Source organism: Nansenia antarctica (genome assembly GCF_963989245.1).
Source record: "Nansenia antarctica genome assembly, chromosome: 2".
Lineage (NCBI taxonomy): Eukaryota > Metazoa > Chordata > Actinopteri > Argentiniformes > Microstomatidae > Nansenia > Nansenia antarctica.
In genome coordinates this window covers 19,930,300-19,951,607 of record NC_137675.1, presented here as the reverse complement: position 1 = coordinate 19,951,607, position 21,308 = coordinate 19,930,300, and the positions used below count along the sequence as shown (strand labels likewise).

Below are 21,308 nucleotides of genomic sequence, written 5' to 3'. Positions count from 1 at the left end.
TGCACATTTCACATGCTGATAGAACTTGGGTAGTACTGCCTTCAGGTCGACATGATTGAAATCTCCTGCTATAATGTGAATTGCCTGTGGCTCTGTGCTTTGTTGACCACTGATGACGTCATATAGCCGCGCCAATGCTAGGCTACCATCCGCGCTAGGCGCAATGTAAACACATGTAATGTACACTGCGTTGAACTCCCTCGGGAGGTATGTGGGTCGGCATTTAACAGTCAAGTATTCCAGGTCTGGGGAACAGTGGCTACTTACAGTTTTCGTGTTTAAGCACCAGCTATCCTTCGTTGATATTATGATCCCACCTCCGCGGGACTTGCCGCTGAGCTGCGTGCGGTCAGCGCGATGTAGAGTGCGGCCCTCCAAGCTAATCGCGGAGTCCACGATAGTGTCATTTAGCCAGGTTTCAGTAAGAATAATCACACAGCTATCTCCCACGATGTTATTTTTGGCAACTTGTAGTCTCAGTTCATCCATCTTATTCGTCAGGGACCTGACGTTGGATAGGAAAATACTCGGCAAAGCAGGTTTGTCTGGGCTCCTCCTTAGCCTAGCTAGCAGGCCTGCTCTGCATCCCCGTCGTTGCTTGCGGTCCTTCCGCCGGCGTTTGCGCCTCAGGGAAGGGACTGAGTACCAAGGTTCTCCCGGTAAACGGGCGATCTCGTGATAAATCCTTTGTTGCTTCAGGAACTCCGCTGTAACTGTCTTCTCGTTTTGCGTGCCAACTTCTAGTAAGTCGTGCCTGCTGTAGGTACTATTTACACAACCGTTCCCTATAAGTACTAAAATAAAAATGTACATACAAATGCACTTAAAATCACTAAAGAACACCAGTTTTGAAGCCACTCCAGCCGCAGCGACTAAGCACGCAGCCATCTTGTTTTACATTATTACTTACTTACTTGTATTAAGGGCTGCTGGGACCAGGATGATCAGAAGGGGGTCTACAGCTGCCCCCAGTGCAGACAGACCTTCACCCCAAGGCCTGTTCTTATGAAAAATACTCTGTTGGCTGAATTGGTGGAAAAGAAAGAAAAGAAGACACGTTCCCGAAGAAAGAAACAACAAAAGAAGACAGGACTCCAAGCTGCTCCTCCTGCTCACTGTGATGCTGGACCTGGAGATGTGGATGACATGTCTGATATCGTCATCAAGCAAGGCCACTGAGAGGGGATGGATGACAGGACTGATACAAGGATCATCTCTCTTCAATTTCCTGTGCTCTCTTTTTAACTGTCTTTGAACTCTGAGCCTTTCATGTCAAAGGCACCAACGCATTTATTTTTCATGTTCGAGGAAGATATTTTTTCTTGAAAATTGATAGTGTCCCTTCAAGATGACGTCTTCTATGACTGAATAGTGTTTCACCCACTGTCTTTTCTATTTAACCTGTATGTTGGCTGCTCCACATGTGCAGATCATCTAAATGCACAATGTACACAGTTGAATGTGTAAATAACAAATAAACGATTTTTTTCCACATGACCTGGAAAAAAAAACTAGGTAGTAGTAGGGGTTACTCACCGAATCCATTGCATTGCAATATTTTGGCTTGACTATCGAGTGTGTCATTGATTTTATTTTTTTATTTTCAGAATAAAAGTCTGAACATTTGGTCGGTTGCCAACTCTTTCCCGCTTTCACCAGCTGCTGTCGCATATGATATAATCAGAATGTTCTATCTCTCTCTGTGAATGTGTTTGTAGTGAATAGAGTGGATGTTTTCCTGCCACCAGAGCCCAAGACCAGAGCCCAGTCCTTAAAATGTGAGTCTCTTTATCCTGAAGTAGCGAACATTCTCTCTCCGTTGATCCTCTCCACACACCCTGAGATAGAACTAGAGAGCTCTAGGAGAGGGAGAGACTCATCAAAGACAGCCTACATATCTGACTCTCTTTATTTCTCTGATCTGGTCTCTGCTCTGCTCTTCTCCCAGATTCCTGTTGGCTCACACTGGACCCAAACACAGCAAACAGACGCCTCTCTCTGTCTGAGGGGAACAGGAAGGTGACAGGGGGAAATGCCCAGTCATATCCTCATCATCCAGAGAGATTCACTAACTGTGCTCAGGTGCTGTGTAGAGAGGGTCTGTCAGGACACTGTTACTGGGAGGTTGAGAGGAGAGGTGAGGTGGTTGAAACAGCAGTGTCATATAAAGACATAAACAGGTCAGGTCGTGACTCTGGATTTGGATATAATGACAAGTCCTGGAGTTTACGCTGCCAGAGTGATGGTTATAGATTCATACACAATAATGTTGACACTGCAGTATCAGGCCCTCAGTCCTCCAGAGTAGGAGTGTACCTGGATCACAGGGCAGGTAGTCTGTCCTTCTACAGCGTCTCCTCTGACACAATGACTCTCCTGGGTTTTATATTTATAGAGGGTCCAGTGTGAGCTGGAGTAGAGGTTCCCATAAGAGTGATGCTTTATGAACAACTAACCAGTGATTTGGTCTTTAAAGATATAATCAAGTGTTTTGTGTTGAGTGTCAGTAATGCTGTACCCAGACCAGTTGTCAATACAGGGTGTTGTGTTGCATGCCAGTAATGCTGTACCCAGACCAGTTGTTAATACAGGCTGTTGTGTTGCATGTCAGTAATGCTGTACCCAGACCAGTTGTTAATACAGGCTGTTGTGTTTAGTATCTCACCCTCAGTCAGTGGTGCTGTTCCCAGATCAGGGGTCTCATGTATAGAATGTGCTCATGCCCAGATCTGATAGTGAATTATGCATACGTTGAAAATGATACATAATAATAATTATGATTTATAAACAGATCCATGAAAGGTGTGATTTTGATTATTTAAAAAAGAAGAAGAATCTTATTTTCATTTGCTCTACTATATTCGGGTGATTGTGAATAAATACTGTTTTTATAGCTACACTTTTTGTTGTTGTTTTGTTTCACCCTTCAGGGCTTCAGTACAAACTGACACTTTGTATGAAAACTAAACCCATTTAAAACATCTTCCTGATTCTGGATTGTTAGACAACACTGAACCTTACTGAAGCATCCCAGGGAAACACACATGACTGACCCCAGACCCGCGCCTAGGACCACCTTTCCCTCCTCTGGACCACAGAGCCTTCCTCTCCTCCTCTCTATATGTCCTGGTTCAGAAGGAGAGAAACAGCTGTTGATGCTCCCCTGTCTTAACTGCTCCTTGGTTGGTGTTTTCACAGAGAAAGTGATGATGATGGGTTAGATGAGTATTAAATAAGGGTCTCAGTCTCTTAAATGACACAGCAAAGGTCTCTCAACATCTCAATCTTGATATATCAAATTGAATATCCTATGCTTTCTGTCTCTGATGGGTTTTTACAGTGATAGTTTTACCAGTGACTTATTCACCTGTTCATTGCCATTATATAAAATGTCCTATAGATGGCAGTAGAGGACATCTTATATTGAATCAACCTTTGCCTTTGAATGACAAAATAAGTAAATTATGATTATATAATGATTGGAGCACTTTGAGCTGCAACGTTTGCAATAAAAAGTGCAATACAAATAAAAGTTATTATCATTATTATTATTATTAAATCAATACAACCTAACTGTGGTTTAATGTTGACCAATGACAGATCAATACAACCTAACTGTGGTTTAATGTTGACCAATGACAGATCAATACAACCTAACTGTGGTTTAATGTTGACCAATGACAGATCAATACAACCTAACTGGCAGTTGGTTTCCATGGGGATGTGTTCACGCGCACAGCAAGTTTCACCAGTTTCCGGATTTTTTAAGCGGTCGAGAAAGGTAAGAGAGATTTTCCTATCGTTTTTCTTATATGAATGATTCTCCCCACATGAATAAAACATACCTGGTGATCAACTACAGCTCGCTGGGGACATGTGGGTGTGTTCTGACAGACTATTATTGGTGAAACGATGTTAAATTTAGTTTGGGGTGTGACGATGCTAACAGCTAGCTGTGGTTGGCTGAGGAGAACGGTGGGGGCGGAGCTGGATGCGGGACTAGGCGGAGAATCACCCAACGTTTAGATTTCAGTGAACCCCTCAAGATAATGTTGCCAAACAATTTGTAAGAAATCTGACGAACATAATGTCAGGCTGACACAATACTAAGCAAGCAGCTTAGTGTGTGTGTGTGTGTGTGTGTGTGTGTGTGTGTGTGTGTGTGTGTGTGTGTTTGTGTGTGTGTGTGTGTGTGTGTGTGTGTGTTTGCGTGTGTGTGTGTGTGCGCCTGCGCGCGTGTGTGTGTGTGTGTGTGTGTGTGTGTGTGCGTGTGTATGTGTGCATGTGTGCGTGCATGTGTGCAGGGCACGCGCGCAAGAGAGGGGGGGCTTGGGAGAGGGTGAACCTCTATCCAGTGTGGGCTATAGCAAAACATTGCTGAATTTCATACATATTTTATTACATCAGAAGACTATTATTGTGTGTAATTTCAATTCTTATCTTTCAGATACTTAGTTACATTATTAATGGAATGTAAAAACTTTGACTCTCAATTAGGGCTGGGTTCAAAAAATCGATTTCCCGATTCTGAATCGATCTTCATTAAAATGAGCGATTATCGATTCATAAATCCCGAGATCGATTTTTTTTTTTTTTTTTTTTTTTTTTTTTTTGCTTGCAGCTTCAACCCGCAACGAGATCTCGTGGCCAGATCTCGCGCTACAATAATTTATCATATCTCACGCAACGTGAGGTCTCAACACTAAAATCTAAAAACATGGCGATGGCAGGGACACTCAAGTCACCACCAGGCTTAAAGTCAGATGTCTGGGTGCATTTTGGATTTTAAAAATGTGACGATAGAGATGAGCTGGACAAAAGCAAAGTCATATGTAAATAAAAAGTACATTCATGTAACTGCTTTGGAGTCAATTCATTGATATGTTTAACAATGCTACATGTTATAGGGTTCCTTGAACCATTTATAGCATTAGTTCAGAGAATCTCTTTCATATTCAAGCAAAAAATGTATATTGTAACTAGATCGAATCGGAATCGAATCGAATCGAATCGAATCGTGAATCGAATCGAATCGGGCTGTGAATCGAGCTGTGAATCGGAATCGAATCGTTTTGGGAAATCAGTGGCGATACCCAGCCCTACTCTCAATATCTCTGAACTGCCCTAAACGGAGATAGAACCTTATCATTCTAAGCTCACGACACCTAAACAACTGATGCTGCTGCACATCTTGTAAAGATAACATGTTCTCATGTTATTATACTTATTTAGCTACAGCACAATATGTCTGATTTTAGCCCACCTAAATATACAAGTCTGTTATTCTGCAGCTAGACTAAAACTATGGATTTAGGCTGAACTATTGTGGAAATTATGTTATTACGCATTGCTACTTTATTTTGTTTTGGTGAAATTTGCTTAAGGAAATGTGTCATGTGCAAGTTTGAACCAGATCAGATGATGATGTGTACAAAAATAAAGACTATAATGACACAAATGGATCTGTTGAGAAAACAGTTAACAGTCTCTACATAATGCATCAATGGCACTCAATAGGGACAAGCACATATCCCTCACAATGTCTTGTATATACAAACACTCAAGCTGAAGTCACGATTAAACAATAGCACCACATCTTTGCTCCATGTATTACTATGACTTAATGAACTATGAATAATTTAATGTGACTTTTGAAAGTGTGTCAGTCACAGTCATGTGTGTCATCCTTTTTCGCCCTAGAGTCAGATGACGTGTCTGCTTAGAGAATCTTGTGCCATGAAGCTGTAGGCGGGTGGACACACCACAGCCCCTGTCTCTGTGACTGAGTCACCATGTCCTTAATGGGTCCACCTCGTTCCCCACCTGCCTCTACCTCCATCTCTTGGAGTAGCAGCCATGGTGACACCGCTGCTGCTGTGGGGACTCTGACCAGCCCTGAGGAGGCTCTCTATGCCTCTGACCGCTATGCTCGACTCATACTGGCCCAAATGAACAAGATGAGGCTCCGCACAGATTTCTGTGACGTGAGGTTGAGGGTGGGTGGACGGGTCTTCAGTGTGCACAGGTTGGTCCTGGCTGCCAGCAGCCCCTACTTCTCTGCCCTCTTCTCCTGGGGGATGAGTGAGGCTGACAAGGAGGAGGTCCAGATCCTGGGAGTGGAGGCCGAAGTCTTCGAGGTCCTGCTGGAGTTTGTCTACACAGGTCCTGACAGGATACATGCTCTCCATCCACAGACAGTATCTACACAACGATTAGAGAGAAAGATATATTGTTGGTATCATTCATGCATAGGACATTAGTTCATTCATTACACTAGTGTGTTTATGTATTTAAGGTCCTTTCTTTAGCTATTATTCTCAGTCAACAGCCAATGTTCAGAAAGCTAATACACATGAATTGCACCACCATGTTATATAGCCTAGGTGATGCTTATTTTGATTGATGATAGGATAGCTTCTTTGTTTGTGTGCATCTCTCTGAATGAAGTCTGAGCTGCTTGCCCCCCCCCACCCCCCCCAGGTATGATCAACGTGACAGTGGAGAACATGCAGGAGCTGATGGTGGCAGCAGACATGCTGCAGCTGAGTGAGGTGGTGTCCATCTGTGGAGAGTTCCTCAAGGGCCACATGGACCCATCTAACTGCGTTGGTGTCTACCAGTTCCTGGAGCAGATCGCCTGTCTGGACATGCTGGAGTTCACTGAGAACTACATCCATGTCCACTTCCTGCAGGTGCAACATTCTCTTTCCTTCCTCATCCCTCATCCCTTTATCTTCCTTTTCTATAATTTTAATATTTAAGTTCCTAAATGACTTCTCCAAGGCAGGATCTCTCTCCTTACCACTCATTTTAATCTACTTTGTATGTAGCTATGACAGAAACGAATATCCCATCTTTAAATCAGTAAAAAAAAACGTTCAAGCCAACACATAAAAACTCAAAGAAGAAACTCAAAGAAACTCTGTCTGTCTAGGTGTGTGTGTCTGATGAGTTCTGGGGCCTGTCGAAGGACCAACTGGTGAAGCTGTTGCGCAGCGAGGAGCTGAGGATTGAGGACGAGTACCAGGTGTTCATGGCAGCCATGGACTGGCTGCTGCAGGACGTGGCCAAGAGGGAGAAGCATGTGGTGGAGGTGCTGGATCCTGTACGCTTCCCTCTGCTCTCCCCACAGAGACTCTTCAAGTACATCGAAGGTAGTTGAGACCCACAGTACAGTTCAGAGGCAGTACACAGAGAAGCCTGGAGCTCACCTTGACGACTCACGACTTGACAGCACTGGATGATTCCATGCATAAACTGACCGACTAGTCATTTAATTTCTCCTTGCAGGCATTTCTGACTTCAGCCTGCAGGTGGCACTGCGGACTCAGCTGAGGGAATACACAGAGGTGACCAAGTCTCCCAAGGAGAATAAGATGTACAGTCTGTTACAGCCTGCTAGGATGAGGCCCAGAAGAAAAGCCAGGAAATATCTTTATGCCATAGGTAAGCCTCTGTGGTAAACTTTAAAGGGGCAGTCTGGGATTGGTATATACATTTTTGGACATTTAAATTAATGATTTGTAGCCATTAATTCTTGAGCCCAAGCATACATAGCTCAGTCTATTAATTTGAGATGTGTTAAATTTCTCCAGCCCCATCCCTCAGCTGTTTACCAAAAAAAGTGGCGAGGAGACCTCTTTGTTGTTCCTGTAAAATCATTTGATTATCAAGTTTCAATACAGCCCTCATCTCCCTACGTTTGCGTAGTAAAAACACTCTCACGTCACGTCTGGTTTCGCCCTCTCAGGAGGCTTCACTCTGCTGCAGAGCGGCCGTTGGAGTGAGAGCAGAGCCCTCAGCTGTGTGGAGCGCTTTGACTCCTTCAGTCAATACTGGACCACTGTGTCTTCCCTGCACCAGGCCCGCAGTGGGCTGGGTGTGGCCGTGCTGGAGGGCATGGTCTACGTGGTTGGAGGTGAGACAGTGCACTCAGTCTGTCTGTCTGTCTGTCTATCTGTCTGTCTGTCTGTGAGAGGTAGAAGTAGAACAACTTCGTTATACACAGTGTAGAAATCAACAGATGGTGGTCCCTCAAGTTCATGAGTAAAAACAAAAACGATGTACAAGTGCCATAATGCAATCACAGTCATACTGTATGCATACATGTTTGACATGTCGATATTTCACAGTGGAATTTCCATTTGACATAATATAATTGTGCTTTCCATTTGCTATTTCCCAGGCGAGAAGGACTCCATGATATTCGACTGCACAGAGAGATATGACCCAGTGACCAAGCAGTGGGCGGCAGTAGCCTCTTTGAATTTCCCACGCTGTGGAGTTGGCGTCTGCCCCTGTCACGGGGCGCTCTACGCACTAGGTAAACACCAGCCTGTCACTTGGGACATGCAGTACATGGAAGTAGATGTGAATAGAGTATCATGTGACCTCACTACTGTGCTCTTGCAGGTGGTTGGAACGGATCGGAGATTGGGAAAACGATGGAGCGCTACGACCCGGCAGAGAACAAGTGGGAGATCATCGGAAACATGGCGGTTCCACGATACTATTTTGGCTGCTGCGAGTTACAGGGTTAGGCTCTCCCAGAGATCACTAAGGAACCTATGATTTAGAGACTAGCATGCTTATTCAGTGATAATTAAAAACAAATAAAATAAGAAGAATAGGAAGAAATGTATATATATAGTACATGTACAAGCAAAATGTAATACCATATTCACACCATATTTACCCTTTGATCTTAATGAACACTCGTAATGTTATTGTAATGTTATTGTTAGGAAGGTCCTCTGAACCAACTAGATCTGTGTGTCCTTTGATCGCTCTGCAGGGTTAATCTACGTGATCGGGGGTATCGGTGACGAGTGGATAGGGCTGCGCTCGGCCGAGATGTACGACCCCATCTCCCACCGCTGGAGCGCCCTGCCTGTCATGGTTACACGACGGGCCCACGTGGGCGTGGCCTGCCTCAACAACTGCATCTACGCCGTGGGAGGCTGGAACGCGTTGGGCGCCCTGGAGACGGTGGAGAAGTACTGTCCTGAGGAGGTTGGAGCCTGTCTCTTGTCTGGTGTCTGTCTCTGCTGTCACACAGAAGGCTTCACAATTAGTACAATTAGTTAGTGTATTGGACATTGACCTTTGACTGAACAATAACATGAAGGGGATACTTCACAAAATACATGTTAACTGACTTGGTCCATGCTAAATGATGGTCGCCTATAGGGGGAGGGTGGTGCCTGTATACTTAGATAAAGCCGCAGAGTCTACCCAATTGACTAAAAGATAGACTAAAAGGTTAGAGAGCTGAGATATTTATGTCAAAGATGGGTTTTTTCTATGAATCGCAATAGATGAGCATGTATTATTGACTAGTACAAAGACTGTGACTGTGTGTCTTTTAACCATAATGTGTCTTTCCTTCCACAGGAGAAGTGGGTGGAGGTGGCACCTATGGCGGTGGCGCGGGCGGGGGTGTCCGTATCAGCCGTAAATGGTCTGCTCTACGCTGTTGGGGGGCGGGCCACCAACAGAGACTTAGTGGACTCAGTGGAGATCTATGACCCCCACCTGGACACCTGGACTGAGATCGGCAACATGATCACCAGCCGCTGTAATGGAGGGGTGGCCGTCCTCTGAGAGACAGGTCCACTGTTTCCACTGTAACCCTAACTGTTATAATAAGGATACCGGTCTGTAATTGGTGAAGAGGTGTTTATCTGTTGAAGTTTTGTTCATACATTTGTTTACCATATCAGTATATCAGTAAAATATTTTTATTTTTTCCTATAGTTCCCAAAGATATTGAGTCAGTGATTCTCTCTCCACAGTCCTCCTCAGCAAATCTCTTTCTAGTGCCGTTTATTTCTTTAGCTAGTTTTGGCCCCACATTAACAACATATATATATATATATATATATACTTTTTTAAAATTATTAAATCCATCCACCACCTAATTTATAAGGCTAATTTTCCTGTAATTGTCTGTAAAATGTTCCACTTTGTTCCTTTAACATTATTTTTTATTCTCATCTAATAATTTGTTATACTAATCCTTCTTACATATTCTCATAATACTAATTAGTTTGTTTTTGTATTTCTTATATTTAACCCCTGCCTCCTTTGTTTTATGCTTTATAAATACCCTGTATAGAGTATTATTTTTTCTTGTATGCATTTTGAATGTCCTTGGACATCCACAGATTTTCAGAATATTTATTCTTATTGCTACATTGTTTTAGTGGGCAGTTTTTTTTCATATAGAACTTTAAATGTTTCTAGGAATAACCCATACGCTTTGTCCACATCTGATTCTTCATATATACTCTTCCAATTCCATTTTAATAACTCATTTCTAAAAGCAGATATGGATTCCTCAGTTCTTATTCTCTTGTATGTCATTTCCTTTAACTCCCTCTTCTTTCTATAATTACATTCATAAAATGAAAAGACAGGCAGGTGATCGCTAATATCATGGATTAATACACTTGTTGTGTTACTTTCCACATTATTTGAGGCTAAGTGCATGCTGACAGAGTCGCCAGGAATTTGAAAATTGTATACATGTGGTGGGTCTGCTTTGTTACAGTGTGACAGGAGAGGCCACTCTGCACCCGGTTTACCTTCGACTTTGACAGCGTGTGAGGTGGTCAATATACCTCCCACGGTCCTGTCCACCACGTCGCCTGGGTCTAAAATAGGAGTCTGTTTTGCGCCGTTGTCTGCTTTCTCCGCAGCATTCAGTTCCTGTGAAGAGAAAACTCGATTGAGATTAGTTAGAGTTTTGACATAACCTGTACATACATTTATTTCCATGGAGAGGAGGTCCAAGCCACCTCCCTCTGTCTCTGTATCATGCCTGTCGGCAAGCTTTCTTTTAATAGATTGGTTAGCCCTCTCAACCAGCCCCTGTGACTACTGGGGGTGGTAGACTGAACCAAATCGATGCTTAATCCCCATTGCTGTCTTAATTGCAGCCATATGGAAACATTTAAAAAATTGTGACCCATTATCAGAGTGTATTATTGTAGGGAAACTAAACCGTGGTATGAATTCCTTTAAGAGGCACTTTATTACAGACTGCAGCATCCTCCCGTTTACACGGATATGCTTCAGGCCACCTTGAAAATCTATCAATCACTCCCATGTCCGTGAAGTCAATACATATCTCTTGGAATGGACAGGGAGGCATCGGATATGTGTACATTTAAGTACTGTTTTAACGGGTTGTGTTTGTTACACACATCACAGTCTGAGATGAGATTCTTAACTCCAAACCATATGGGGTCAATTCCAACAATATTATAATTGCCAATCAATGCTAAACAACCTGAACAACTAAACAAAAAACACAATTTAATCAAACACACCAAAAATACTACTACATAGACGGCGAGACACAAATCACCACGTATCAACAGAGACACTCCTAGTGAGCTTTTTCTCCTGCTGTCTGCGCTTCAATGGTGGACCACACCCGCAGCACAACACTTATTTAAACACCTTGAACGAGGCATAACATATTTTATAAAGTTTGCAAGTGATATTTGAGTGATACCAAGCCAGGGAGCACTCAGCCTAGACCAGTTGCTCCAGGGCGCTTTACTCAACTATCCCTTTTAATAGTAATAATTACAATAATAATAACAATTCCAACTATTATTTACACACAATATTACGCAACATATTGCGTGAGTTTAGAATTATAAGGTTCTATCTCCGTTTAGGGTAGTTCAGAGATATTGAGCGTCAAAGTTTTTACATTCCATTATGTTTTGTGAGATGGAACCTTTGTATTTTATGAATTACTAACTCAAAATGTCAACATTTTAAAAATAACACCACACATTAATAAACACCTAATGGATCAGATTATGCAAAAAACTCAATTTTGACTAAAATGAAGATAGAACCTTATAATCCTAACGTCACAATTGTTTTAGCGCCCGTTGTGAGAGGAGGCACGCCAATATAGGACCTCCACCGGACTGCAGTCCTGCCGTGGACGCTACCCTACTCGCAATGACCTACACTTCTCACTTGGTTGCAAGGTATTTCAACCTCCGGGACACCGTCCCTTCCTGGGGGCTGGTTACCCCTTAATATCCAGGACTATAGTGTCCCTTCCTGAGGGCTGGTTACCCCTTAATATCCAGGACTATAGTGTCCCTTCCTGAGGGCTGGTTACCCCTTAATATCCAGGACTATAGTGTCCCTTCCTGAGGGCTGGTTACCCCATAATATCCAGGACTATAGTGTCCTTTCCTTAGTATCCAGAACGATGTCCTTTCCTTAATATCCAGGACTATAGTGTCCTTTCCTGAGGTCTGGTTACCCCTTTATATCCAGGACTTAGCTACTGTCCCTTCCTTAGACCTCGGCGGGTCTATTACACGTTAATACAAGATGTGCTTATATCAGACAGTAGTGTTCAATAATGTATAGAATGTCAATTTAATTAATTATTATCCTTACTTTGTGACGGATCTTCACAGACACAGATCAGAATGGGTTTGACACACGATTCAGGCCCAGCACTTCCACCTAAAACACTATTGTCTACCTAAGCAGATTTCATTAAATGGCTCTGCTCACCTCTTTTGTCTTGGTACCGTGGAAGTGCTCAGTCCGAACCCAGCCTCGCCCACTCCTCCTTGCATCCCGTTGAAGATCACGTCGGGGTCACCAATTTTGTAAGGCGATCAACTTCTCCAGAATTGATTTAATTGAGTCGTCACTTACAAGCGAGTTCGTTTAATCTCAACGAGACGTCCTTGATATAACTTCTAAGATAAAATGATCCAATCATATATTCGGCACCACTACTGAACTGTTCTTTAAGAGAATATTTATTCGAGCACATCAGCAAACAATAGCATCAGCAAACAATAGCATTTCATTCCATGGAAAGGGGTCCTATCTAGCTTCACCTCCGCAGGCCAGTATCAGCTGGTTAACTGCAGAAGCTTCACCGGACAAGAGCCCCGTTTAGCCTTGGTACATAGACGTTATACATTTGATTTAACATTTATAATTTTATAATTTTGCCATTTAGCAGACGCTTTTATCCAAAGCGACTTACAATTACGAATTACAGGGACATTCCCCCTGGAGTAACTGAGGGCTAAGTGCCTTACCCAAGGGCACACTAGTAGTGGTGTGGCTTCAGGCGGGATTTGAACTCACAACCTTCCGATCCCAAGTCCAACTCACTATCCACTAGACCACCACTACCTCTGCTATCTGGTAGGTTTTTAATTGTCAGCATAAAATCTGTTGCAGCTGTGAGCAAGTGTTTTAGTTAGTTATGTGGCCTTCAACTCCTCTCTGTGTGGGTGCGAGAGTGTACTGTGTGTTATCTTCTTCTTCTGGCCTCCCTCTGTGTCCCTCTGCGGTCACACCCCCTGTCTGGGGCTCGTTAATCACATATGCACACACAGCTATGTATTTAAGAAACAGGTAAGCATATGCACACAGTTATGTTTTCAGGATGTACAGACATTTTTATACAGTTAATTCTATGTGCGTTCTAAAGCACTAATTGGCCAGTCATTTGATCTTCAAACCCATTCCCTCATGACTGGGTCAGTGTGTCCTTTATCCAGTGGTGTGCCGTCAGGGCCAGCAAGGCCTTCTCTGCTGGCCTAAACATCATCAGAATATACATTTTATTTTAATATATTTTTTCCACAAATATGTATTATGATTCCCCATAGTCTATTCTCTTCATTTCATAGCTTTCCTCTTGGTTGCGCTGCTTCCAGTCTCCGATTGAGATTTGGAGGGCTGGCCTTTATGTTAGAGCTTTTATCCAATCAAAATGTGTTGCTAGGGGGCTCCAAAATCTGCCTGCCTGCACAATAAACGGTGCCGCGAATTCGACCTGTAACTTAACGTTGGAACGAGAAAACCTGCGGCGTACCTAGTAAACCTACGTAGATGCGAGCAAAAGCAACAACGGCGCCTGCTGTAAGGCTCAATGATGTCAGCACCCAGCACGTCTTTTGATTGGATACGCACTATTGATACGCACTATTGATATTCACTATTGAGATGCGTAACTATGCCGGTAGATGTGAAACTTTTGAAAGTGCGCAGGGAAACGAGCGCCACAACGAAAGCTTTCGTTGACTGATCGATAATACTGATCGATTGTGTCCTGTTTTTGGGTAAACAATAACTTTCATTTAGGGGACACGATGAAAGCACCGAGTCCACAAACAGAGGATACTACGTTGAGCTTCTTTCTTTTCTGGCTGAAAACAACCCAGATTTACATTACCACCTGTCCACAAACAAAGTGTTTACTGGGACGTCAGGCAAAATACAAAACGACCTGATTTTTGCTATGAAGGAGAATGATCACTCCTTTCCTCTTCAGATTTGCTGAGGTATGAACCAGGTGGTTGTCCTACATCACCAAATAGTCAGACAACTATTTACCTAAATAAATACTGAATTATAGTCCTGTAAACTTAGCTTTAGTTTAGACGGAAATTGTACTTTTTGGTGACAGGAACATAGGACTCCATCACTTTTCTCTCATTTATCAGAAAAACAGAAATCCCTGAAAAATATATCATTACTGAATTGTCTAGGGTGCTATTGAACAATAACCAGTAGTTGTATGGAAATATCTCATACAGTTCTATTGCAAATGAGATTTCTTTAGACATAGGCCTACCTCTTCTCTGATACAGTCAAATTCCGAATAGGGGATAAGTGGCATAATAGCCTATAAGTTAAGAATGCTCACTCTGATGGTCATTATATTTGGAGAGGGAAATACCAGGTGGCTGAACTACATCACCAAATAGTCAGAATAAGAGTAACCCAATCAATCCATTTTCCATTTTCTTTTTTCCATATAGGAGTAGCGCAAATTCTCTTGCGACTGGCAAAGACTCTTCCAAGCTGGCAGAGAGTCCAAAATGGGCCAGATCTTTGAGCTCGCTGAGATGGGTCTTGAGTTTGTTGAATGCTGTTGTCTTTCCTATTCTGTACAAACTACTTGTTGTGTCACAGCCAGTGAGTGCATGACATGCTGGTAGACAGTTAGACATGTCTTTTCCAATCTTCTCAGATATGGTGTTGATGGGGACATAGCTCTCTCTCATTCCATGGCCTGTATGCATGTACACCAGAGATGAACCAAACATTTCTTTGCTTGCATAGTATATGAGCAGTACTTCCACATCTGTGTCATCAGACCTCACAATGATGCGGGAATATGACTCTGCAAGATGTATGGCATGGAGCACCATCCTTGTGTCTGCCTCCTCCTGATCACTGTACAGTGATGTCAAACTGCTGACTCCTGCTGTGCAGATGCTCTTCACCTCCTCCCCTTTGTCAAATCCACCTGCCAAGATGATGGAGTCATCTGAGTGTAGTCTCTATGGGGCTGCAATGACAATGTAGTTGCTCACAAACATGCACAGTGCAGTCTTGTTTCCACTACTCCTCAAGTACTTCCTGTAGTTTGGGACATTTGTGTTGCCAGTGATAACATGTGTAGGCCTTCCATCACTTGCACCTCTCCTTTGCCTCTCCAGGTCTTTGATTGACTGTGGGCCGTCATACCTGTCAAATACCATGACCACACATTGCATTTCATCCTGCCAGCAGCCGGAACCATGGTATTGCTTCAGACATGCAGTTGAGATGAAGGTCAAAGTTAGCTTCACGCTCTGATCGTAGCATTCTGAGTAAGAGATCAGCCCCTTTGAGGAAATTCAGCCAGTACTTAAAAGTTGCTGATTGTTGAACTCCCCTCTCTGAAAACTGTTGTATTCTTCTCCTCAGTTCAGGAAGGTCTGTCTCCACTTCACTTAAGAACTGTCTGGCAGAGACCTGGTCGTCGCCATGAAAGGCATGCTGCACATCTCGCAGGAGGTGTTCTTGTTCAGCAGACAATGGACTCTGGCCTTTTTTGTTCAGCCAGGAGACCAGTGCCATCCAGAAGAGCCTGAACAGAGCCTCTGAAACAACCTTGATGCTCCTCACACCTCTTGTCAGTTGTTTCCCCTGAAGCATCTGCCGAGCTGTTGCGTCAGCATAGACTCCAGACTCGGTTATCATGTCAAAGAGGCCCCCGTCTGCATACACCTTCCCAATGCTTGCCAGAAAGGCCATGGTGACGTGCATTCCTCCAATTCTCATGGTGATCTTGCCATCCAAAGCTTCAGGTTTGCTCCACAGAATTTGCTGTGCTTTGCTGTAGATGGCAAGGTCAGCAGTTACAAGTATATGCCTCTGTCCCAGTTCTTGAGCAAGCTGTGTGAGCTGCAAAAGAGCTGTATAGATTGTAGATAGGTCTGATGGTGAAGCTCTTATGAAGGGCATATATTGTACTGTTGTTAATGGGATGTCTGACGTGGATACATAGGCATTGAATGCAGACCATCCTGGGATTCTCTGGTCTTCTTCTTTCATGATACGGCTCACCTTCCAAAGTAAGTCTTGGCCTTCTGCTGCCTGAGCTTTTGTGCTGTCTGATTTGAGGACCTGCTGGTGGTTCAGATCGCCTACCTGGCTTGATGTATCTGAAATTCAAGAACAAGTCATTAGGCATCTTTTGTCATATAATTCAATCTTTAACAAAATGCCCTTACAAACAACAACACTCCAGATTCCTTAGATTATGATGTGTGACCTCACAAATAATGTGTAACTTGAATATTGGACACATGCTAGTCTGACTTACACAAGTGTAATGTGAAACTTGAAGCCTCCAGTGCACATTACACATTTTACATTTTAATATTGGATTATATTGCATTAACATACAGTATATCAGAGCCATTTTAATCAAGTATTGCATGTGTCTGGCAGATAGTTGGTCTATAATATTTACCTCTGAACCTCTTCATTATCCAAATCACAGCTGTCCAGGGCATGGAGAGATCTCTCTGGGATTCTCAGGATGGGGTTGTGTGCTGTGGCAACATCACCTCTTCTGTATACAACAATTGCCATGGAATCTGTTGTATTTTTGCCATCCAGCGTCTCTTCATTCTGGTCAAAGTTGTCAATGGCTGCATCAATTATCCCATGTTCTGTGGTTCTTGTCAGTCCATTTGGAATGTAAACACCTTTGCTTCTCTGTTATTGATCTGCTGCTACTGATGTGAGAAATTGACGCACTTCATCATACGACACACAATGACCCATCATGTGTAGCTTGTTGATAAGGGCCTTGCTGCCAAACTCATGATGGATCATAATCCCAAGTCCTAGTGTGATAGGTGTACGCCTGCTGCAGCACTGTGCAATTAGATCATGGCAAAAGGTTATAACACTTGTGTTATTCTTCAGAGCTGGGTCCTCATCACAGGTCTGCACATTTTTAAATGCACCTGCATTGACACACCAGTTCACAAAATCATACAGAGTGTTTGGCACATATTCACTGCACTGGAGAAGGGAAAGCTTGTCACTGCTTATGTAGAATTGAGGCTCATGCTCAACCTTTTCCATAGTTTTCCTCAATATACCTGCAGCCTGGTGGAGGATTTGAGTGTCAGTGAGGGTCTCTGTTCTCTGTGGAGGCATTGTCTCCCTGTCTTCTGTTATGTTTTCTCTGAGGAGAGAAGCTTCTCTCATTGCATGGCCAACAGTCATGGCACCAGAACAGATCAGATCAGATTTTCCAGGACGTTCAATGAAGATGAGTTTATCCCCATAATGCTGGTTCATCTTTTCTTTGAGTTTCCAGGATTTATACATTGTTGGTTCTGTAGCTGTACTCAGTTTTCCTTTATAGCTCTCAGTTACAGCACTCAGTGTTGTGACAGTCATATGCTTTGAAAAAACTGTCTTAGTTAATTCTTCAGTTAGCTCAATGAAAGCTCTTTCATGTTCATTTAACTTCTTTTCTGTTAAATGTTTGTTTCTAGCTGCTAGAATGTTCCTTTCTGAAAGATAGTGTCCTAGGCAACTTCTGTGATACTTTGCATCATAGGCAAAAAGATCTTCATAGGTCAGCATACGGTGATGTATTATTTCATCAAACCTCTCTGAGGCTGCGTTGAGGACCTTTGACCTTGTACTTTCACCTGTACCGGTACATATAGGGGTCAGGCCTTCTCTCTTTGTGACTTTCTGGCTGCAATTGAAACATTGGCTGCAAATGAAACACTAGCTACGGATGTCAAATCTAGTGTCTCTGGACAGTCTAAGTCTTTTACTGATCCTGGGGTGGTTCTTGATCACTGGTTGTAGGCGTATAGTTATGTGTGCTTGAATAACTGGCCCGACATGACCTGTGATATGAAACCTTGACCTTGAAGGACAGTATGTCATCTGAGTGGGGCGATAGTCTCTTATGAACTTCATCATCTCGTCCTTGAGCAACGTTCAGTATGGTTCTGAGTCCTTGTAAGCTGGGCTCTGCTAGCCTCTGCCTAGATCAGAATGCCTGCACTATGGTTTAAAAGCTCACAAATCTATCAACATATTCAACAACATATTAATATCATAGTTGGACATATGTGTTACCTGTTATCTGTCATTAGATTGGTGATAATCTGAACAGAACTGTCAATCCACAGCCCCTCTCCCTCTGAGATGGAGATTGTTATGGCTGCTGCTGCCCAGTTGGCTACACAGTTTTGAAACATGCAGCTGTCACTCAAACCAGAGTGGCAGAGAGTGTTCCACTGTCAAGCTTCAAAATTATTTCTATACTGTACTTTGAATTACGGTTCCAGTTTTAATAAAACCTGTACTATTTACACCTATGTTTTAGAGGCTTGCAATTTAGAACTAATAAACTTTATTTTATTGGGTTACTCTTATTCTGACTATTTGGTGATGTAGTTCAGCCACCTGGTATTTCCCTCTCCAAATATGATGACCATCAGAGTGAGCATTCTTAACTTATAGGCTATTATGCCACTTATCCCCCATTCGGAATTTGACTGTATCAGAGAAGAGGTAGGCCTATGTCTAAAGAAATCTCATTTGCAATAGAACTGTATGAGATATTTCCATACAACTACTGGTTATTGTTCAATAGCACCTTAGACAATTCAGTAATGATATATTTTTCAGGGATTTCTGTTTTTCTGATAAATTAGAGAAAAGTGATGGAGTCCTATGTTCCTGTCACCAAAAAGTACAATTTCCGTCTAAACTAAAGCTAAGTTTACAGGACTATAATTCAGTATTTATTTAGGTAAATAGTTGTCTGACTATTTGGTGATGTAGGACAACCACCTGGTTCATACCTCAGCAAATCTGAAGAGGAAAGGAGTGATCATTCTCAAGTTATGGGCTTTTTTGTCACTTTCCCCATATTCGGCCTGGTCTAATTTGGCTCTTTTTCAGGGATTGGGGTAGCTCTAAAGAACAACCAAAAAAACATATTTTCCCCAAAAATAAAATTTGACAACAATCAATTTCATTAATGGGAGACCCTAAAGATAAGAAAAATAATTGTTGTCATTTGCTCTACCTCGGGTAGGGGTATCTCGAAAACTAAAGCCTTTTTTGAGGACTTGCTGCTAGACTATTAGTCTGCAGTTCCACAGTTGAGGATTCAGTTCAACAAACACACTGTGGTAGGAACATTTGCCTATTATTGCAGTGCTGTGCTCAAACCAACTGTTAAATCCAGGTTTAGTCTGACAAGTCTCGTGAGAGTTCCTAAAAATATCCAGGCATATTCTGATAGGTCTCGCGAGAGTTATCAAAAATAAGCCAGGATTTTCCTTTAGCGACATTGATGGAATACCCCCCAGAGTGGCTGACGGTGAGATGACTTGGATGTGTGTTGTTGTTTGTTTGATATCTTGGATTTGTTTGATAGCCAATTGGTTGCTGTTGGGTGTTTGATATCAAGTTCAGTTCATGGTGTAGTTAAAGGGGCGGTACATAATTTTTGAATGTTTTATTGCATTGTAAATTATTTCATATTGTTTCTTAGCCGCTATATTTTGTGTTTATACCTTTTCAAGGTTTTTCACCTACTACTACTGCTACTACTTGTAATTCTGATGAAAAAGAGACCAAATTAAGTCCAAAATAAAAGGAGAAAGATAATTGCTGTCTGGTCATTGGATGCAGAAAGAGTGGAGTCCCAGTGAAACTCTGGTCAAACGGTCAAAGCCCTTTCAAGTTAGGGGAAGCACAGAAAACCAACACATAACTTGACAGATATGATGTTCTTTTGATCTATCATTAGATTAGATTACACTTTATTGTCATCGCAGAGTACAAATACTATACGACGAAATGCAGTTTAGCATCTAACCAGAAGTGCAAATAGTGATATAAAGGGCATAATATACATAGAACAAGAATGGTAGTGATAAGTAACTATGTAATATACAGTATGTGCAGACAGAGGTAGTGTTGTAAACATCAGTATAGAGGTATATACAGTTATGACAGCGGTTCCCAAACTTTTTCAATCAGGCCCCCCTTGGGTAATTGGAAATATTTTCGAGCCCCGGTCCCCACCTAGATTGATATAATTAATTGTATAAAGTTGTACAAACATTACATTTTCCCCACCTAGATTGATATAATTAATTGTATAAAGTTGTACAAACATTACATTTTCTCTTCTAATAATAACAAGACACATATATCCAACTATAGTTTTATATTTTATTATGGGTTGAAAAGGAACATAAGTGCTTGGCAAATGATCCTGTGCCACTGAAATATTCAACATATCAACATTAACTAATTTCTACTGCATCACTATTCTTACTCTACACATTCCTATCACAATTACGATCAATGACTTGTGTGTGCTTGCTTTGCCTTGCAAATCTTCTCAAAGCGGGGTTGTTGTTTTGAGACTGCCACTCTCAGTTCATTCTCAATGTTCAACTTCGACCTGTATTTGCTTTTGATAGCAGCAACAGCAGAAAAGCCTATCTCACACAGGTACGATGTTGCAAAAGGCAGCAGTATTCCCAGTTTTTTTTTTATTAGTTTTTTTTTATTTATTTCTGCGCCCCCCCTGCAGTACCCCCGCGCCCCACTAGGGGGGGCGCGCCCCACAGTTTGGGAAACGCTGAGTTATGAGATATAAACAGTTATGAGCTATAAACAGTTATGAGCTATGTCCACCTATTCCAACGCGCTGTGAACCTGCCGCGAGGAGGAGGAGGCAGCGCGCGCACACGCCCCTCAGCGAGATTCCGACCTCTCGCGAGAGCTGAGCTGAGAGACCGTTGAGATTTGAAAAAGAGGCAGCCGGTCGGAGAAACAACACAGCTGCTTTTGTCGTCAACAAAAGTAAGAATTATCTTACTTATTAACGATGTCTTAATGTGTCTTAATGTGTCTTAATGTGTGTATAAGTATATATGTAACCTATACACGATGTT

At 42.4% G+C, this 21,308-nt stretch overlaps 1 protein-coding gene across 1 annotated transcript; it reads left to right on the top strand.

Moving 5' to 3' along the window:
• Nucleotides 1-5,792: 5,792 nt before the first annotated feature.
• On the top strand, nucleotides 5,793-9,603 carry LOC308149925 (actin-binding protein IPP-like; the record flags this gene model as incomplete). Its single annotated transcript, XM_080522803.1, has 9 exons — nucleotides 5,793-6,162; nucleotides 6,481-6,692; nucleotides 6,935-7,154; nucleotides 7,291-7,446; nucleotides 7,751-7,918; nucleotides 8,186-8,323; nucleotides 8,413-8,535; nucleotides 8,795-9,012; nucleotides 9,394-9,603. 9 exons carry the CDS (start codon nucleotides 5,793-5,795, stop codon nucleotides 9,601-9,603), a joined length of 1,815 nt encoding a protein of 604 aa, XP_080378929.1.
• Between the last annotated feature and the right edge of the window lie 11,705 nt (nucleotides 9,604-21,308).